At 39.0% G+C, this 20,735-nt stretch overlaps 1 protein-coding gene across 2 annotated transcripts in view; it reads left to right on the top strand.

Annotated features, from left to right (window-relative positions):
- LAMA2 (laminin subunit alpha 2) overlaps positions 1–20,735 on the top strand; it is a 1,496,617-nt gene that overhangs the window by 413,192 nt on the left and 1,062,690 nt on the right. For both annotated transcript variants that reach the window (XM_069726054.1, XM_069726053.1), the window contains exons 7-9: positions 5,980–6,097; positions 16,550–16,728; positions 18,317–18,422. In XM_069726054.1, the coding sequence (XP_069582155.1) occupies positions 5,980–6,097; positions 16,550–16,728; positions 18,317–18,422 (403 nt within the window). The remainder of the gene's footprint in view (positions 1–5,979; positions 6,098–16,549; positions 16,729–18,316; positions 18,423–20,735) is intronic.

The raw sequence follows: 20,735 nt of genomic DNA, 5'->3' as shown, positions 1-20,735 counted from the left end.
TTGGATTTCTCTTATAGCCATATTTTATTTTCAACAGAAGATAGAACACAAATTAGATTTTTCCATATCATTGAAACATTATCTAATTTAGAAATTGATTGTAGAAACACATCTTTAAAAAGTTGGGAGATGGTTGATAAAAGATTGGAAAAGTATGTACTACTAAAATAGCTGGAGGGTCATTTTTTGACTGTCTATAAAAAGTGCATGTTGGGAAGGCATAATTTCTCAGAAGCCAATATAGTCAGCTGTTAACCATTCTGTGGAAAACAGTACTGTATGTAAAAATTGTGGAACAATTGCAGAAAAATGTTCAATGTAAAACTGCAAATACTTTGAATATCCCACTGTATTCAGTATACAGTGTATAAAATTCTCAAAAGAGTTAAAGATTCTTTTGAAAGCCATGTGTATAAGATACAAGGCCAACAGTCAATATTGGATGCTTGTGATTTATGGGTATTCAGGCAGTACTGCATTAAACACAGGCATGATGATTTGTTTGTGGAAATCACTGTATGGGCTCAGGAATATTTCCAGAAATCATTACCTGTGAACACAGTTCATAATATAATTCACAAACGCAATTTAAAATTATGTTCTATCATGCAACGAATAAGCCATTTACCAAAAAAACTTATAAAATTGCCATCTTATCAATATTGCCTGTAGCACAATGGTTCTGGAAAAGCAATGTGTGTCCATTCACTTCCAGTGAAATCTATGCTCCCTAATCCAAATGACCCTCTACCAAAGTGTGCTTAAACTGCAGTTCGCGACCAAATGTTTAGTATTCTGATGTGGGAAGAGTTCAATTAAAGGGACTCTGCTACCTGAATTTGGAGGGAACAATCTTCAGCCATAGGGGCGGGGTTTTCGGGTGTTTGATTCACCCTTTCCTTACCCGCTGGCTGCATGCTGGCTGCAATATTGGATTGAAGTTCATTCTCTGTCCTCCATAGTACACGCCTGCGCAAAGCAAGATTGCCTTGTGCAGGCATGAACTACGGAGGACAGAGAATGAACTTCAATCCAATATTGCAGCCAGCATGCAGCCAGCGGGTAAGGAAAGGGTGAATCAAACACCCGAAAACCCCGCCCCTATGGCTGAAGATTTTTCCCTCCAAATTCAGGTAACAGAGTCCCTTTAATTACTTATGTGGTGCATGCCTTCAGAAGCACAAACTTTGCACACTAAGTTCAGTGAAATTGCATTAAAAGTTGAGTTACATTCTCTGTTATGACTCATTGTGTAAATTAAAACTTTGAGCCTACAGTAAGATCTTAGAGGAAAAACCTAAGTTTATTTTTCATTTCCACCACCCAAAGTTCTAAAAATCTGTGATGTAGTTTGTGGGTTAACAATGATCAGCACACCTCAAGATAAATTCATTGTGCAGTTTTGTTCCCCAAATTTGGTCATTTGAGGATGTTTTTGCATTTTTGGCACCTCAAATGCAGCATGGCATCCAATAAATTTTTGTGTTTTACTGGCACGGTCCTCGCACAAAACATTTGTTTTTGACCACATATAAGGTACCACTATGTTTAGGAAAAAATATATCACAAAATATGGGATTCAGTTACTCCTGTTACCCTTTATGAAAAGATAAAACTAGCAGTAAAGCCATATATTAGGCAAAAAAAGAGATTTTTCATTTTTCTATTCTATTTTGCAGAGCTCATGTGTAGCACATAAAAGGTTAACACATTTCCTGACAGCAGTTAAGAATAATTTGAGGGTGCAATTTTTTAAAATTGTATCAATTCTTGGTGTTTTCCACATATAAGCCCCTCAAAGTCACTTTAAAACTGAATAGGATTTAAATAATATGATTCGTACATGTTCTTGAAAAGAAAATGAAAAATTGATGCTAAATTTCTACACTTCTAACATCCTAAGAAGTTAAAGAGACATTTTAAAAATTATGCTGACTTAAAATAAACCTAATGGGAGTGTAAGGGTATGTGCACACGTCAGGATTTTCTAGCAGAAATTTTCTGACAAAAAACGGACATTTCTGCCAGAAATCCGCATGCATTTTTTTTGCGTTTTTTTCACATTTTTGACGTGTTTTTGCCCGTTTTTTGTGCGTTTTTTTTGCGTTTTTTTCCCAATGCATAGAATACCGGGAAAAACGCGAAAAATCCGCAAAATTAATGAACATGCTGCTTTTTTTACCGCAATGCTTTTTTTGCGGAAAAAACGCATCATGTGCACAAAAATTGCAGAATGCATTCTAAATGATAGGATGCAGTTTGTAATGCGTTTTTATCACATTTTTATCGCAAAAAAACGCGAAAAAAACCTGAACGTGTGCACATACCCTTATATTTTAACTATTTTGAATGGTATGAATATCTGTTTAAGAATACAGCATTCTCAGTTTGAAAATTGCAAATATTTCTAAAATTTATATAAAGCTTCCGATATTTTTCAATAAAAATGCAGAACATATTAATCTCAATTTACCGCTATCATAAAGTACTATATACCATGAAAAATAATCTCAATATCATGGGAATTTGTTGAAGCATGCCAGTTTTAAAAAATGAGGCTCTATTATTAAGGCCAAATTTGGCTCAGTCACTAAGGCAGTAGTCCCCAACTCCAGGCCTCGAGGGCCGCCAACAGTGCAGGTTTTCAGGATTTCCTTAGTATTGCACAGGGGTTGGAATCATCACCTTTGCAGATGATCACATTACCACCGATGCAATACTAAAGAAATCCTGAAAACCTGCACTGTTGGCGGCCCTCGAGGCCTGGAGTTCGGGACCCCTGCACTAAGGGATTAAATCCTTTCTTTACCATTTTTGTTACTGACTTTCTGTTTGCTTTTTTTATCTCTCGACTGTCCTTTTGAGCACAAGTGGTGTGACGTGATGTGCACCAGAGGGTGCTGGATACAGCCTGACTTGTGACGGGTCCTGGGCCAGATGCCTCATTCCAAACACCTCTATTTTGCTTTCATAAAACCAAAAACCTCAATTTCCACATTCAATTGTTAAGGATATGTATTTGATATACAGCTCTAGTAAAAATTAAGAGACCACTGTAAATTGTTCAGTTTTCCTGATTTTTCTCTTTATAGGTATATTTTAAGTAAAATGTAAATTATTCTTTTATTCTATAAACTTCTGACAACATGTCTCCGAATTTTCAAGCAAATAAATTTTGTATTTTTTTCTGAAAAAGAAAAATGGTCAAAATAAAAAAACCCAGTGCTTTCAGACCTCAAATAATGCAAAGAAAACAAGTTCATAATCATTTAGAAACAACAATACTAATGTTTTAAGTCAGGAAGAGTTCAGAAATCAATATTTTGTGGAATAACCATGATTTTTAATCCCAGCTTTCATGCGTCTTGGCATGCTTTTCACAAGTCTTTCTCACTGCTCCTGGAGCAAAAATGTAATCAATTCTTTGTTTGATGGCTTGTTGTGACTATCCATCATCCTCTTGATTACATTCCAGAGGTTTTCGATGGGGTTCAGGCCTGGAGATTGGGCTGCCCATGACAGGGTTTTGATGTGGTGGTCTGTTTATTTTTGCCAGAGCTGTATATATTTGATTGTGAAGATATACAAAAGAAAGTCCCTAATCCCTTAATCACAGATATTAACTTAAGTGTGTACGTGCTGTAATTCAGTGAATGAAGTGCTCCGAGCTACTCCCTTGGCAGATCCACGTTTTCGGCTGCTGCTCTGCCAGCCTAACACAATCAACTTGCATGGGTTCAAAATGGATAGCAGTCTCTGGGAAGTGAGGAACAAGCAGTCTCTGGAATGATAGAGCAAACTCAACAGCTTCCTTTCACAAATTTCCTCTTTTGTCCATCCTTATACCTGAGGTCGATCCGAATTGTCAGGGAGATTAATTTGTCCCAGAGTGACAGAAATGTCACAACCAACCAATTAGTCTTTGATCCTTCCAGATAATTCCTCACAGAAGGCAGCTAGCAATGCTTTATCATCCAACCTAGTTTAGCAGGAAGCAGGTGGCATATTGGCTTACTGACAATTCTGCCTGATGCAGTATAAGAAGGGAAGATGCAGTGGAGGAAGCAAAACAAGACACATTGAAGACTTTTTTGGGAGGTCACCAATCACCATGAAGACTTGTAGATCCATGGTCACAGGGTCCTCTCTCTCCCACATGAAGTTGAGCCATTTTAGGGCTTCTCCTGCAAGTTGGGACCTCAGTAGTCCCACTCTAGCGCAATTAGTCAGGAACTCATGGGCCAACTGTTCATAGTGCGATGTACACTGGTTCAAGAATTCACGGCACTGCTTAGATTGTCCACTGAATCGTGGTGGAGCTGATAAATGAAGAATAAACTCCCGAAGCATAGGTTGCAGGCAGAGCAGACTCAGCCATAGGTGCAGCTACTTGGGCTGGAGCAGAAGAAGCAGCCGTGGTCAGGGTATTCAACCAATCATGATGATAGGTAAACTCTTGGTACAACTCCCAGGCCTGCGGAATCACACGAACTAGGTGCGCTGCAGGAAGTCAGATCAGCATGCACATTAGAAGGAGGGAGAGGAGCGTGAGGATACTGTCTCAGCCAGGGCGGTGAGTATGGTGGCATGCAGGGAGGAGGGGAACCACGAGGGGGCGCCGGTAATGGGTATTGCCGATGTACACACCAATGTAGTTTATATAGATTTTCTCTTTTTCTTTGTGTTAAATCCCACTCATGTCTGACATTTTATACAATAGATGTGTTTGTTTGCTGGAAATTTTATTGGTGATTTTTAATATATTGTCTCTTTTCTAACGCTAAAGCCACATTTTCTATTTTTGTGGCTGGGTAGTAGATGTACTCTACAGTACATTAGCACTCTTAGTGTGGAGACTACTAAGTGATGATATGTCTTCCACTTCTGCAAATATTATCTATAAATGTGCAACTAAGGTTTGGAAAGGAACAATATAAAAATAATTTAAAAAAAATTAGTCTTGATTCATTAAGACTGGCATTGAACATTATTCTTAATGAAGGGTTTTGCGCAGTATGTTGCACTGAATTAATTAAAAGGTGCACACCACTTAATGAATTTGGTACATCTTCTCCATGGTGCCTGCTGTCATGAGCTTCACCAGAAGTAATACTTATGCTCCTTAATTTTGAAACTGTAATAGCATATCTGGCATAAATAACACTAGCACTTTTTCTGAAATTGATTGGCGGGTATAATACATTTTCAGTTTGACACCTGCAATTTTTGGAGTTTATTTAACCTTTTCCAGCAATAGGATGTGAATTACCATACTGGGAAGTGCTCCACTTTTGTGCTGGGGGGCTCAGTAGATGATCTCCCTCCACATGCAGCAGACATTGGCTATATAACATAGCTGGCATTTCTCTCTAACAACCACAGTGGGAGCTGAAGACCAGCTGTGGCTGTTAACCATTTACATGCTGCTGTCAATCGCTGCAGCTCATGCCACAGGAAGTCATGCCTCAACTCATGCCTCAAGTAGCACTATCAACAGAAAACTAAAATGTTATGGGTCTCGTGAAATGGGGATATAAAATAAAAAAAATATTTAAAAAACTGATTTTTTTTTTCATTGTGTAAATAGAAAAAAATCTATGCAAGTTTGGTGTTACCATAATTGAACTGACGTGAAAAATCATGTTTCCATATCATTTTAAGGGTCACTGAACATAAAAAGAAAGAACAAGAAATGGAGGAAGTGCACTTTATTCAACATTTCATCCCACTTATAATCTTTTTTCCCAATTTCAGTACATTGCATAGCAAAATGAATGATGTCATTTAAAATTATAACTTGTCCTGCAACCCTCATACATCTATTTTGAGTTCTATTTTGAATGAAAAAGAAAATATTAAGTTATAGCTCTTAAAAGAAGGTGAAGATAAAACAAAAATTATATAACGAAAAATTAAATAATTCTTAAGGATGTAAATGTTTGCAATAATTTAACATGCCTATTTTGCTTTTATGTTAAGAAATCTTCTTGTGAATGTGAGCACAATACGTGTGGGGCCAGTTGTGACAGATGTTGTCCTGGATTTCATCAAAAGCCTTGGCGTGCTGGAACATTCCTCACAAAGCATGAATGTGAACGTAAGTTTATAATATCCATGTTTGACTCTTGTCACAGAAAAAAAGATTATCGTTAAAGAAAATCTGTCAGCAGGTTTTTGCTGTGTAATCTGAAGATCACAAAGTATGGGTTAAAACACGTCAGCAATGCCTCTCTTATCGAGTTCTGTGGTTTATTTTTTTTGCAAAAATTGTTTTAACATCTGCCTATCATTGCTGGTAAACAGCAGTGCCCGTTTATCTGGCTCGAGACACCCCCTCCTGTGATAGGCACCTCCCTGTCTATGGACAGAGCCTAGTGTGGGCAAGGTTAGCTTCCTCAGCTCTGCTTCATGCTAAAAGCTCTGATCCCATCAGAACAGCTGCACCCACTAATCTAACTTATACATTGATGGATTCAGCTTCTCTTTACCTACATCAAGCTGCTGTCAGACTCGCTTTAAGTGCTTTCAAAGTTTTTTTTACTTTTATTGTTTAAATGAAATATCCTAGTAGGTTTAGAGCTCATATTATTGGTATTAATGGCATCGGCAAAGCTCAGCATAAGGATAGAAAATAATTCAATACCATAATTGAGAGAATACTATCCAAATGTCATCTTATTATTTTAGTTTTATACTTTGAGTCCAAGTAAAGTGTAGAACAGTTCACCCATGTACCTTGTGAAAATTTAAATATTATTGTCTAATATGACAGACATGTCATTGGGCATCCTCAAGGATACGATGTCTACCTTTGCTGCACCTATAGCTAAATCACAAGTGATCATTCTTGTATAGGTCATCCTAGTCACAAGAACATATTGTTGACATTCTATTACCACTGCTACATCATGTAGAAATAGAGTAATGTTGATCTCCATGTTGAAAGTATTGGAAATGTATTTATTCATTGTGATGCCTCTTTACCAAAAGTTGTTTTTTTTATTCAAGGATCTAAGAAACACCATAAGGGTATTTGGTGCAGAAAATTCTGAACCATTTCTGCATCTCTCGGTAGGAAAAACACAGTGGGAAAATCGAGTGTTTTTGCTGATTTTTTACTTAAGGTTTTAGAGCAGAGTTTCCCACTCATTAGATTTGGTGAAATATGCAGCAAAAATGCTGCAAATTGACATCTGCTGCAAATTGGCACATCACAAACAAGCAGTGTGTGCAAGAGACTTGAGGATTCTCATTCACTTTGCTGGTATCAGGAAACCCTTCAGGTTTTGTGACCAATCTGAATTGAAAAAAATGCAACAAAACCTGTTGTGAATTCTGTGGCAGAGCTCCCTCCTGTGGTCACAAGTGGTACTTCGGTTGATTCTGTCTATGAGCTTCCGTTGGTGGAGGTGAGTGGTACTGCGGCTTCTGAGTTTCCTTCCTCAGGTGATGTGGTGAAGTCGTTAGGTGCTGCTCTATTTAACTCCACCTAGTGCTTTGCTCCTGGCCTCCAGTCAATGTTCTAGTATTGGTCTTGCTTCCTCCTGGATCGTTCCTGTGGCCTGTCTGCTCTGCATAAGCTAAGTTTTGCTTGTGTTATTTTTGTTTGCTATTTTTTCTGTCCAGCTTGCTTAATTGTTTTTTCCTGCTTGCTGGAAGCTCTGGGACGCAGAGGGAGCACCTCCGTACCGTTAGTCGGTGAGGAGGGTCTTTTTGCCCCCTCTGCGTGGTTGTTTGTAGGGTTTTGTGTAGACCGCAAAGTTATCTTTCCTATCTTCGGTCTGTTCAGTAAGTTGGGCCTAACTTTGCTAAATCTATTTCATCTCTGCGTTTGTATTTTCATCTCTACTCACAGTCATTATATGTGGGGGGCTGCCTTTTCCTTTGGGGTATTTCTCTGAGGCAAGGTAGGCTTATTTTTCTATCTTAGGCCTAGCTAGTTTCTCAGGCTGTGCCGAGTTGCATAGGGAGCGTTAGGCGCAATCCACGGCTGCCTCTAGTGTGGTTGGATAGGATTAGGGATTGCGGTCAGCAGAGTTCCCACGTCTCAGAGCTCGTCCTATGTCTTTTGGTTATTGTCAGGTCACTTTGTGTGCTCTGAACTTTAAGGTCCATTGTGGTTCTGAATTACCTAATCATAACAAAAACCGCAATGTGTACATACAGCCTAAGGCCCCGTGCACACCGAGAATTTGGTGAGTTTTATACATCAGTATTTGTAAGCCAAAACCTGGAGTGGAACAATCAGGTGAAAACTATGATAGAAGCACGTCAATACTTCTGCATTTTTTGCCCACTCCTGGTTTTGGATTACAAATACTGAGGTAAAAAGTTCACCAAATTCTCAATATGTGAACTGTAATGGGCTGGCTGGTGGAACCACTGTGCCAAAGCCCAAGGAAGACCTGAAAGGAAGTGACTAGAAGCCTCACCCAATCTGACCATGGATACACGGCAGCATTCCACATCCGGATGCCGGGAGGGACAAGGTAGTAGTCCAGGTGCTACTCCAGGACTGACCTTGGGTAGATGGCAGCTGACTCCCTAGGAACATCTGGAATATCTGATAGATGCAGGCAGGCAGAGTATGATGAAAGGTACCACAGATACAGAGAGGATCAGCTGACAGATGGAAGAACACTGGCATGTGCAACTGGACCGGGAGACGTTGAGATGAGAATTGTCAGGTGCAACTAGTCTGGGTGACATTGTGATGAGAACTGGCAAGTGCACTTGGACCGGCTGACGTGGAGATAATCACTGACAGGTGCAGCGTATAGAGGTTTGAGCACTGGGACCTGAGAACTCACAAGAGTTCTATTGGCTGGGGACACTTAAGAGGAATGCGTGCAGTCCCTTAAAGGAAGAAGAAGTGTGTGCTTGCCCGAAGCACAGTGCCCAGGGACCTGCATATGATACATGCATCTTGGGTAGCAGCAAACTCAGAAGGAACAGGATGGGGGCCATGGTAGTATGTACACTGGCATCTTTCCAAGGGTAGAGGGACTGCCGGCAGAGATGCTGGTGCTACATAAACAAGGCCTTGTCTACATTGCAAAGATGAGTTTTTGGTGTGTTTTTCAACTTTTGTATTTTTGAAAAACTGCAAGTAACCTATTTTACTTAATAGGTGCAGAAAATTTCCAACATCAAAAGCTTATTGTGAGAACATACTGTAACCTGAGAGTGCGACATCTGACTTCTTGCAGGATTTTTATAATCTGCTATTAACTGCATTCTAATAGCTATGATTGATCTGATAATAAAGGAAGCAAAATACGTTAATTAGTTGTATCTATCAGTATTGGTTTTGATAACAAAAAGGAATATTCAGACTACAGAATCCTTAATATTAAAATTACTAGAATTGCCAAACTAAACAGTATTAAGAATGTTTCCAAATTCCATTGAAACAGTTTTCAAAGGGTTTAATTTTCAGACAATGAACTTCCTTTTTAGTCATTATTAAGAGCCCATAATGTCCTTGAATGTCTTGTCTTTTTTCAGAGAAAGGGTGGATGAATCAGATCAAGGCATTGACCTGCTGTCACCAGCTTTAAAGGGAATCTGTCAGGTCCCTCGTGGCCCCAGAATCACCAGGAGTTGTGTCTGCAAATATAAATACCCTGCCTAACAGTCCCTTTATTACATTACACACATAAAGATAGTTAGAAAAAGTATTTTAACCCTGCTGTTCTGTTCGGTCTGGGGAGACCTATTTTGAACTTTGGTATTTTTTGGGGTGTTCAAGATGCGGTTCTGAAACTTGTGGTTGATTGACTTAAATGAGGATGGGTCGGTCGGCCACGGGTTTCAGAGCCGCATCTTGAATATTTTAAAGAATATTGAAGTTCAAGGTCGGTCATTTTTGACCAACAGAACAGCAGGGTTAAAAGTCCGTTTATGATATGTAAATGAGGCATCTGACTAGTCGATGGGGCGCTGGTGTCTCTAGACTAGTTAGCCCACTTAGCACCTTATCACGCTCCTCTGGGCATATTAACATGGCTTACTAGCATTGGTGTCATCTCCAGTGCTTTACATACAGCTCTGGCAAAAATTAAGAGACCACCACATCAAAACCCTGTAATTGGCAGCCCAATCTCCAGACCTGAACCCCATTGAAAGCCTCTGGAATGTGATCAAGAGTATGATGGATAGTCACAAGCCAACAAACAAAGAAGAATTACTTACATTTTTGAGCCAGCATGCCAAGACGCATGAAAGCTGTGATTAAAAATCATGGTTATTCCACAAAATATTGATTTCTGAACTCTTCTCGAGTTAAAACATTAGTATTGTTGTTTCTAAATGATTATGAACTTGTTTTCTTTGCGAGACCGCTAAGTCATCTGGGTAATTTCACAATGCATCTCTGGGAATGGAAGCTGACAGCAGCCTCGCAGCTCGCGCGCATCGGTGGACGCCGGAGGGTGAGTACTTAACTATTTTTTTTAACTTTTTTTAACAGAGATATGGTGCCCACACTGCTGTATAATATGTGGGCTATGTTATATACTGCGTGACTCATATATACTACGTGGGCAGTGTTATATACTTTGTGGGCTGTGTTATTTACTGCATGGGCTGTGTTATATACTGCGTAGTTGTTATATACTACATGACTGCTATATACTATGTGGCTGCTATATACCACGTGGCTGTGCTATATACTATGTGACTGCTATATACTATGTGGCTGTGCTATATACTACGTGGCTGTGCTATATACTACGTGGCTGCTATATACTACGTGGCTGTCTGTTATATATTGTGTGGGCTGTGTTATATACTACGTGGCTGTGCTATATACTAAGTGGCTGCTATATACTATGTGGCTGCTATATACTACTTGGCTCCTATATATTACGTGTCTGGTATATTCTATGTGGCTGCTATATACTACATGGCTGTGCTATATACTATGTGGCTGGACTATATACTATGTGGCTGTGCTATATACTACGGGCTGTGCTATATACTACGTGGCTGTGCTATATACTATGTGGCTGTGCTATATATTTTGCGGCTGTGCTATATACTATGTAGCTGTGCTATAAACTACGTGGCTGTGCAATATACTATGTGGCTGCTATATACTATGGGGCTGCTATATACTACGTGTCTGCTATATACTATGCAGCTGCTATATACTATATGGCTGCTATATACTACGTAGCTGTGCTATATACTACGTGGCTGTGCTATATACTACTTGGCTGCTATATACTACATGGCTGTCTGTTATATAGTATGTGGGCTGTGTTATATACTACGTGGCTGTGCTACATACTATGTGGCTGTGCTATATACTACATGGCTGTGCTTTATACTACGTGGCTGCTATATACTATGTGGCTGCTATATACTACGTGGCTGCTATATACTACGTGTCTGGTATATACTATGTGGCTGCTATAGACTACGTGGCTGTGCTATATATTACGTGGCTGGACTATATACTATGTGGCTGTGCTATATACTACGTGGCTATGCTATATACTACATGGCTGCTATATACTACGTGGCTGTGCTGTATACTACGTGGCTGTGCTATATACTACATGGCTGTATCGCATAGAGCTATAAAGCAGGACGGCACTAGAACGATACCACTTGCAATAGCCAGGACAAAAATGTAGGATCCAGAGAGCTAGGCGTCATGCTTGCTAAGGGGTATTGGTGCTCAGCATACTAAATGAAAACCAACAGTTCGTGTATGCACATAAGAAAGAAAATATGCGGCACTCACCCCAATTCAGCAGTGGAAAGCGTGAATTTTAATGGAAAACATAGACAGATAAAAATCCGTTACAACATCAGGTAAGCAGGAGGGTGCGAAACGGCCGTCGTCCAATCTCCATACACCGCACCCTCCTGCTTACCTGATGTTGTAACGGATTTTTATCTGTCTATGTTTTCCATTAAAATTCACGCTTTCCACTGCTGAATTGGGGTGAGTGCCGCATATTTTGCTATGTGCTATATAATACGTGGCTGTGCTATATACTACGTAGCTGTGCTATATACTATGTGGCTTCTATATACTATGTGGCTGCTATATACTACATGGCTTCTATATACTATGTGTCTGCTAAATACTATGAGGCTGCTATATACTATGTGGCTGCTATACACTACGTAGCTGGGCTATATACTACATGGCTGTGCTATATACTACAGCCTGTGCTATATACTACGTGGCTGCTATATACTACATGGCTGTGCAATATACTACGTAGCTGTGCTATATACTACGTGGCTGCACTATATCTACGTGGCTGTGCTATATACTACATACTACATGGCTGTGCTATGTACTACGTGGCTGTACTATATCCTGCATCCCCAACTCCCGACATCCTGCGCCTCGAACCCCCGACATCCTGCAACCAATCAGCGACAGACGCAGTCCAGCCTTGAATTGATGTGAGAGTTAAACCACGTTTCACTGATTGGTCGTGCGCGGCTGGACACGACCAAACATATTGGCACAGAATTTAAACACCGCTTCAGTGATTGGTCGTGCATGGACGACCGTGACCAATCAGCAATATTGGCGCAGCATTTAAACACCGCTTCGGTCATTGGTCGTCCCCCGCGGACTATGTCCCATCGACGATATAGGTGCGGGATTTAAACACTGCTTCAGTGATTGGTAACTCACGTCTGGCCGTTACCACTCAGCGTATTGGTGCGGTATTTAAACACCGCTTCGGTCATTGGTCGTGCCCTGCCGGCCGCGACCAATCAGTGATAGGCACGAATTGGCACCAGATTTGAACCACGCTTCGCTGATCGGCCAGCCGGGCGTGACTAATCAGCGATTTTGGCGCGGAATTTAACCCCCACTCACAGCACGACGTACATACTTACATTTTCTAGAATACCCGATGCGTTAGAATCGGGGCACCATCTAGTAGAACCATAATAGTCTGATCAGCATGATATCGTGCATGAATATTGAAATACGTTCAATAGAATGAAAAAATGTGTTGAAGTGCAAAAAAATAAATACATTGCCCTTAAAAAAACACTCTGTAACCTTCCATAATTGGCAGCTGTGGAACCTTCTTGATAAAACTTGTTAGATGCTGCAACTATTCCTATAGAAGATTATTAAAGGATTAAATGGAAAAAAACATGTATGGGAATGAAACCCCAATTGCACTTTAAAAAATGATGTTGATTGTTGCTCTGTGATACAATAAATACATATTATTATGTTTCATTTTTACAGTAATGGTCAAATACAATGGTAGAAAACCATTAAGAAAAAATTGTCGTTACAAGACTCAATGTGTATGGGAGGAACTGTTAAATAACAGTTGTTAAATAGCAAAGCTCTCCTGCCCTGCAATAAAATTTTAACAAAGGAAACACAACTTGCTAAATAAATCTTGCTGAAATGTCTCTATGGTTGCCTGACAATGGAGAACTTGCAATAACACGTGAGCAGCTGTTCTGTTAAAAGTAATAAGTAACCTCTGCCACAGGGAACATGAAAAGCAAAAAAAACCAAAAAAAAAACAATGCGGACAACTGGTAAAGGGCCGGAAGGGCAAATATGTTGCTTCATTTCATTGTTGGTAGATCTCGAGGAGATACAAATATCTTTTTCACTTGAAATAAAACTTTTGGAGGTATAATACAATACTGTAATAACAGTTCTGTAAAATGAGTGCTGGCTATTACTGACTAGTTCTCCAAGTTAAACTAGCGCTTAAAGTAAGCTGTTTCTAGGGCTGATGTATTGTTTAGAAACAATAGGCATACTTTTAATTTTCTGAAATACCGTATATATGTCTTCAGAAATATAATGGCATTGCAGTACATGATTCAGTAGGATAAAATATCTATGTGATTATCCTGGTGCCATCACCATAGCTGTATTTTTAATAAGACATGAAAAAAATATATTTACTGTATATTGGGAGAATCAGTTTTTGCTCTTATCAAATTTCAGCACTTTCCACCTGTAGCAATTCAGTTCATGTCGATAAAGATAAGATTTAATGGAAAGATCAAAAATTAAGGAAATTATTTTTTCTTGCAAAATACTAACTGCACTGAGTTTTTTTTAAATAATATTCTTTATAGTGTACAGTAGGAGCACAATATGATTTTTACTTCAAAACCTCTTGTGCATAAAATAACAGCAAAACATGTCCCTGAATTAACACTGGATTATCATGCTATGCTCAAATATGATAATACTCAAAAATCAACCCAAGCCACAATGTAGAGGGCAATTATTAAATGGATTTTGGCACAAGCTCCTGCCACTGGCAACAGTTATTGGACTGGCCTCATTTGGGGTATCAACTTAAAAGGTCAAAGCTGCAAATATCTCCATATTTAGGTCCTACCCAAAAATACTACAAATAACGTATTCTTTTTATGTGAGGCAGTTTAAACTTGGTCACTTACAGATATGCCCACCTTCACCTTTCCATAAATTAGTTAAATTCCTCTAATATCTCACAATATAAATGAAATGCATCATCAAAAAATACTAGCAAAAACTTGAACACGTATATGTTACATCACAGCCAAACACAAGCAATATTTAGGGGCTTCTAACAAAAATATATCTAGACAAACTTTGGCAAAATCAATTTTTTAAAGCTGGTTATCCGGCAAGCACTATTTATCTCGGGATATGTCAAGTACAGAGGAAAGGTAAAACATGACATGTAATTGATTTCTACTAGATACATTTTGTATTCATCAATTTTCTGCTGTAGTAGGTTATTAGATATCATCAAAATTAAATTTAAAATATTTCACAGACTAATCCAATTGGAGTGATAAATAAAATTTAATTTTTATTCTTAATGATTAACATTTTGATCATCAAAATTAAAAAAAAAAATTATTGACTCAGTAGTGTTATGGAAATTTGGTTTGTTTAAATCTATCCCTGTGTGTGCTGCAGCCGTTCCCAAATTAGACTGAGTATTTTGAGCACTCAAGAATGAAACTGTACACCTAAGTGACAGAATAACATTCCATCAATGCTGATGGTTTATTGTACATACATGGTTTTATAATTGCATATAGAAAGGGGTGGTTAGTTAATTACCATATGGTCAAGCTCCTCTCTCTTATTGGTCATCTAAATATATATGGAATATTGTGTTTAATGCACCTATGAATTCTGATTAAGCAACTAAAGTGTAACTGTCGCCTTTTCTGCAATCAGGACAAAGTTGAGACATGTATTCATCACTTAGCACATCTCGTGTTGCCCCTCTTTTTGTCTGGAAAATCCCAAAGAGCTGTCTGGTTTGTCTCAGCCATTTTAAGCAATTGATTATAGTGTATTCAGGGCTGTATTTGCCACTAGGCACTTGAGGGAACATGCCTAGGGCGGGATGATGGGGGGGGGCGGCACCTGAGCAAGGTTTTTTTCTGTTTTTTTTTAACTAAAGTCCGCGGTAACCTCCCAACCGACCACCCCCCAACACCCCCCCAACACTTGTTTTAATGGGAAAATCAGTTAAATTCATTGTATATTCTTTAATGTGTTCTCTCTCAAAGATGAAATACCAACTCTCCAACCTGACTTGCTGCATATGTGATGAATGTGTGCTAGAATCAATTTACAGAGGTTTTTCACAACTTTATAATATTTATGGCCTATTCTTAAGAACGGTCAGCAATTTCTGATCGGCCGGTGTCTAAGGCCGACGATCAGCTGTTTCCAGTGTCGGTGGCGATGGCAGTACCTACTTGCGAAGCTGGCTGTCTATTTGTATAGGCTGCCGCAGGGTATTACACATCCACCTCCCTTTTCAAATCAATAGCAGGTGGATGTGTGGTACCCTGTGGAACCACTGCAAGTATTTCTGGTTGGCAACCTCCGCCTTCAACATTGATAACAGCTAATCAAGCAGGGGTGCCGGGTGTCAGACCCCAGCCAATCAGACACTGATGACCTATGCTACGACTAGGCCATTAGTGTACCATTAGTGTATAAGTATCGGACAACCTCTTTAATACCTATATCCTTGATAACTTAATTTTGAAGATGGTTGTCATCCATCCTCTAAAATGTGAAAGGACAGAAAAAAAGAATTTAAATTTATGGTCTAATAGCAAAGCCCAGGTTATAGCAAATAACTATCCTGACATTGTCACAATCTGAAATGTGCTAATGCAGTAGCTCTTTTAAAAAGACCAAAGGCCCAATCATTCACATGATTTTTCCCAAGATTCTGGCTGGCAGAGCATTGGGATAGCAAAGTTTTGCTTTAGGAAGCATTCAAACATGCTTGATCATCTATGCAAGAACTATCAATGGGGAATAACTTCGGCTTGATGTCTTCTTCATGACAGAGAACAATTTTTAGAAAAATGGTTTACAATTTGATGCCACCACTGCAGAAAGTAATATACATTTTGTAATGTATCAGAAAAGATAATTCAATTAATATAACCTCTGTAAGAAATCAACCCAAAGAACACATTATATTGTTCTACAGATTTAGAATTTTCAAATTTTTAAAATTAACAAGTTAAGTAACCTAGTATATTTTCTTTCCAGCATGTAATTGTCACAGGAAAACAGGGGAGTGCTATTATGATCAAGAAGTGGCTAACAAAAATCTGAGCTTGAATATTAATGGAGTCTATAATGGAGGAGGTGTTTGTGTCAACTGTACTGAGAACACTGCTGGAATAAATTGTGAAACGTGTGTTGATGGCTTCTACCGACCTGTATGGGTACAGTATATATTTTATTTTTTCTAATTTTTACATTTTAATTGAAACTATTGTTGTGTAATAGATGATAACAGCACTTTTATGAATACCAATGGCAGTACAGGCTCCCATGATGTAAAGGCAAGGTTTAAGAATGTGTTTTCCCATCTTTTAGCACTAAAAATTGCTTACGTTTTATAGCTAATGATATACTAGAACAAACAGTATTATACATTCTTCAGACCATGATAGTGTTGTTTTTATTATTAACCAATAAATTGTGCCTCTCATTCCTTAATGGTGGCCCTATGCTTTATCAATTCTTGTTCACATTAGTGGTCTATACAATCATAATATCCAGCATAAGGCATCAGTGTTATCCAAGCCAACAAATACCTGACCAATCAGGCAACACAGAGTTTAAAGCATGGCCAGGAAAACGTAATTAAAACTTAACATTTACTAAGTTCGCTAAAAAAGGCCAATGTATACCTTGGACAAATATACAACAAAAAATCACAATATATAACTGCTCATGATGAGCAATGCTCAAGTAAAAAATTTTTTTTGGTTCGGTCTCACCAGTGTAGATTCTTTTTCTTGTCCTCCATAGTCTGTTTACTACAATGGGGGGACCAGAGCAGGGTGGAGTGTGGAGGAGAGAGAGAAGTGTGGAGGAGAGAAAGAGGTCTTGGGAAGACCAGAGATTACAAGAGGGAAGATATCGGGAGATTAGTTCAGGGATATATGGAGAAGACAGGTTATGGATGGCTTTGTAGGTCAGTATTAGTAATTTGAACTGGATACGCTGAGGGAATGGTAGCCAGTGAAGAGATTTGTAGAGGAGAGAAGCAGAGGATTAGCGAGGAGAGAGATGAATTAGTCAGGCCACAGAAAAGGATGTTGCAGTAGTCAATGCGGGAGATGATGAGGGCATGCACAAGCATTTTCGTAGATTGTGGGTTGAGGAAAGGATGAATTTTTGAGTTGGAGGCGACAGGAGGTGGAAAGAGCTTGGATGTGCAGTTTGAAAGACAGAGCAGAGTCAAGGGTTACTCCGAGGCAGTGGACTTCCGGTACAGGGGAAAGCGTGATGTCAGTTATTGTGATATATAGATTGGGTAAGGAAGATCTGTGAGATGGGGAAAGATGATGCCTTCAGATTTGTGCACATTGAGTTTGAGGAAGCGAGAGGAGAAGAAGGAGGATATGGCTGATAGACGCTCCGAGATTCTGGACAGCAGAGAGGTGATGTCGGGGTCAGAGAGATAGATCTGAGTGTCATCAGCAAAATGTGGTACTGGAATCCATGGGACTTTATGATTTGTCCCAGGCCAAGTGAATAGATTGAGAAGAGTAGGCATCCTAGAACAGAGCCTTGAGGGTCTCCAACATAGAGAGCATGGGATGATGTAAACGTGTTGAAGCAGAAAACTTTGTGAAAACCTAAATTTGTATCATTTTATAAACCTTTGGTGACGACTGTATTCCAATCCACTCTTCGTATCTCTAATTTTAATATCAAATGAGAATGTTTCTGACTGTAGTTGGGGCACATTCACACTGCTAGACATTTCTTAATAATCATATATTATGTTTGCCTTATTAGCTGTCTCCAAGTCACCCTAATCCTTGCCGGCCATGTGATTGTGATCCATTAGGATCATTAAAGGATGAATGTGTCAAAGACTCAAAAGAAGCTACTCAAAGTCAAGGTAAAAACTTACAGTAATTTTATAGTGAATGCTACAGGCAAAGAGAGTTTAAAACAATTTATTCATTACACTGGCATCCAAAATGTGGGTTTATGACATTTTTTTTTTATCCAGTGACTGATTCTTACATTTTCTTATGCCCTGATATAAAAAAGTCTTCCATTTCATATGGATTTTGCACAAAGTCACAAGAAATTACATCAAAGCAAGATGAACAAGAAACATTTTTATTGTAGTCAAAAATGTACAGAACACTATATATAAAAAATTCTTGAACATTCATTCTGCAACACCAATGGAAATTAATTCTTGCACCTTTTATTTTCTCTTCAAATCTTCTCTTGATACCTTTTATCTTATATAAAATGAGTGGATTTTTTCTGTGAAGCATACAGCAGTAGTCCCCAATTAAGTTCTCATTCCATCTCCTTGATATCCTGATGAAATTTTTCTCCTTGCTCTTCACTAACAGCACCAAGGCTTTCAGGAAAGTAGTCTAAATGGGTATGCAAAAAATTTTACTTCAAATTCATCAGACAGCCCAAAGCCTTAAAACATTTCAGCATGTTCCTCCTGATGGACTTAACTTCTGTAACTTTATGGTAACCTAGAAATGTATTCACAATTTCTTCAAAAGAATCCCAAGCCCTTTTCTCAACAGCTTTCATTCTTGTTTTAAACACATTGTCTTTCATGAGTTTCTGAATATCTGGACTAGGGTTGAGCGACTTTTCCATTTTTGAGGTCGAGTCAGGTTTCACGAAACCCGACTTTCTCAAAAGTCGAGTCGAGTGAAATTGGCCAATTTTCTTGAAAATTCGGGGTCAGGGGATCGGCCGAAACACGAAACCCAATGCAAGTCATTGGGAAATCTCTATATATTTATATTTACTTCAGTGCGATATAGCAGAAAGCCGGTAATTCAATTGCCGGCTTTTCATTTCTCCTTCCTAAACCCGACATGATATGAGACATGGTTTACATACAGTAAACCATGTCATATCCTCATTTTTTTTGCATATTCCACACTACTAATGTTAGTAGTGTGTATGTGCAAAATTTCGGCGCTGTAGCTATTAAATTTAAGGGTTAAATCGCGGAAAAAATTGGCGTGGGCTCCCGCGCAATTTTCTCCACCAGAATGGTAAAGCCAGTGACTGAGGGCAGATATTAATAGCTTGGAGAGGGTCCATGGTTATTGGCTCCTCCCCTGGCTAAAAACATCTGCCCCAGCCACCCCAGAAAAGGCACATCTGTAAGATGTGCCTATTCTGGCACTTGGCCACTCTCTTCCCATTCCCGTGTAGCTGTGGGATATGGGGTAATGAAGGGTTAATGTCACCTTGCTATTGTAAGGTGACATTAAGCCAGATTAATAATGGAGAGGCGTCAATTATGACACCTATCCATTATTAATCCAATTGTATGAAATGGTTAAAAAACACACACACATATTATTACAAAGTCTTTTAATGAAATAAAGACACAGGTTGTTGTAATATTTTATTAGACTCTTAATCCACCTGAAGACCCTCGCTCTGTAACAAAGAAAAAATAAAAAAACAACAATATCCCATGCCTTCCGATGATCTGTCACGTCCCACGCTTTAAATCCAGCTGAAGGGGTTAAATAATTTTACACCCTGGAGCTCTGCTAATGCAGCTGTGCTTGTAGCTGTAAAACCCCAGCGAATGAATGGAAAGTAGGTCAATGACCTGTAGTTACCTTCATTCGCGGTGATGCGCCCTCTGCTGGATGTCTTCATATGACCTCGAGCGTGGGAAAATATTCAGAAAAGTTCCCAGGCTCGAGTTCATATGAGGACATCCAGCAAAAGGCGCATCACCGCGAATGAAGGTATCTACAGGTCATTGACCTACTTTCCATTCATTCGTTGGGGTTTTACAGGCACGAGCACAGCTGCATTATAGCAGAGCTCCTGCCTGTAAAATAATTTAACCCCTTCAGATGGATTTACATCGTGGGACATATCGACAGAAGGTATGAGATATTGTTGGTTTATTATTTTTAATTTGTTACAGGTCGAGGGTCTTCAGGTGGATTGAGAGTGCAATAAAATATTACAACAACCTGTGTGTTTATTTCATTAAAATACTTTGCAATATTGTGTGTCTGTTTTTTTAACCATTTCATGCTATTGGATTAATAATGGATAGGTGTCATAATTGACGCCTCTCCATTATTAATCTGGCTTAATGTCACCTTACAATAGCAAGGTGACATTAACCCTTCATTACCCCATATCCCGCTGCTACACGGGAGTGGGAAGAGAGTAGCCAAGTACCAGAATA

The sequence above is a fragment of the Ranitomeya imitator genome, chromosome 5, assembly GCF_032444005.1.
Source record: "Ranitomeya imitator isolate aRanImi1 chromosome 5, aRanImi1.pri, whole genome shotgun sequence".
Lineage (NCBI taxonomy): Eukaryota > Metazoa > Chordata > Amphibia > Anura > Dendrobatidae > Ranitomeya > Ranitomeya imitator.
This window is presented reverse-complemented; position numbering and strand designations above follow the sequence as displayed.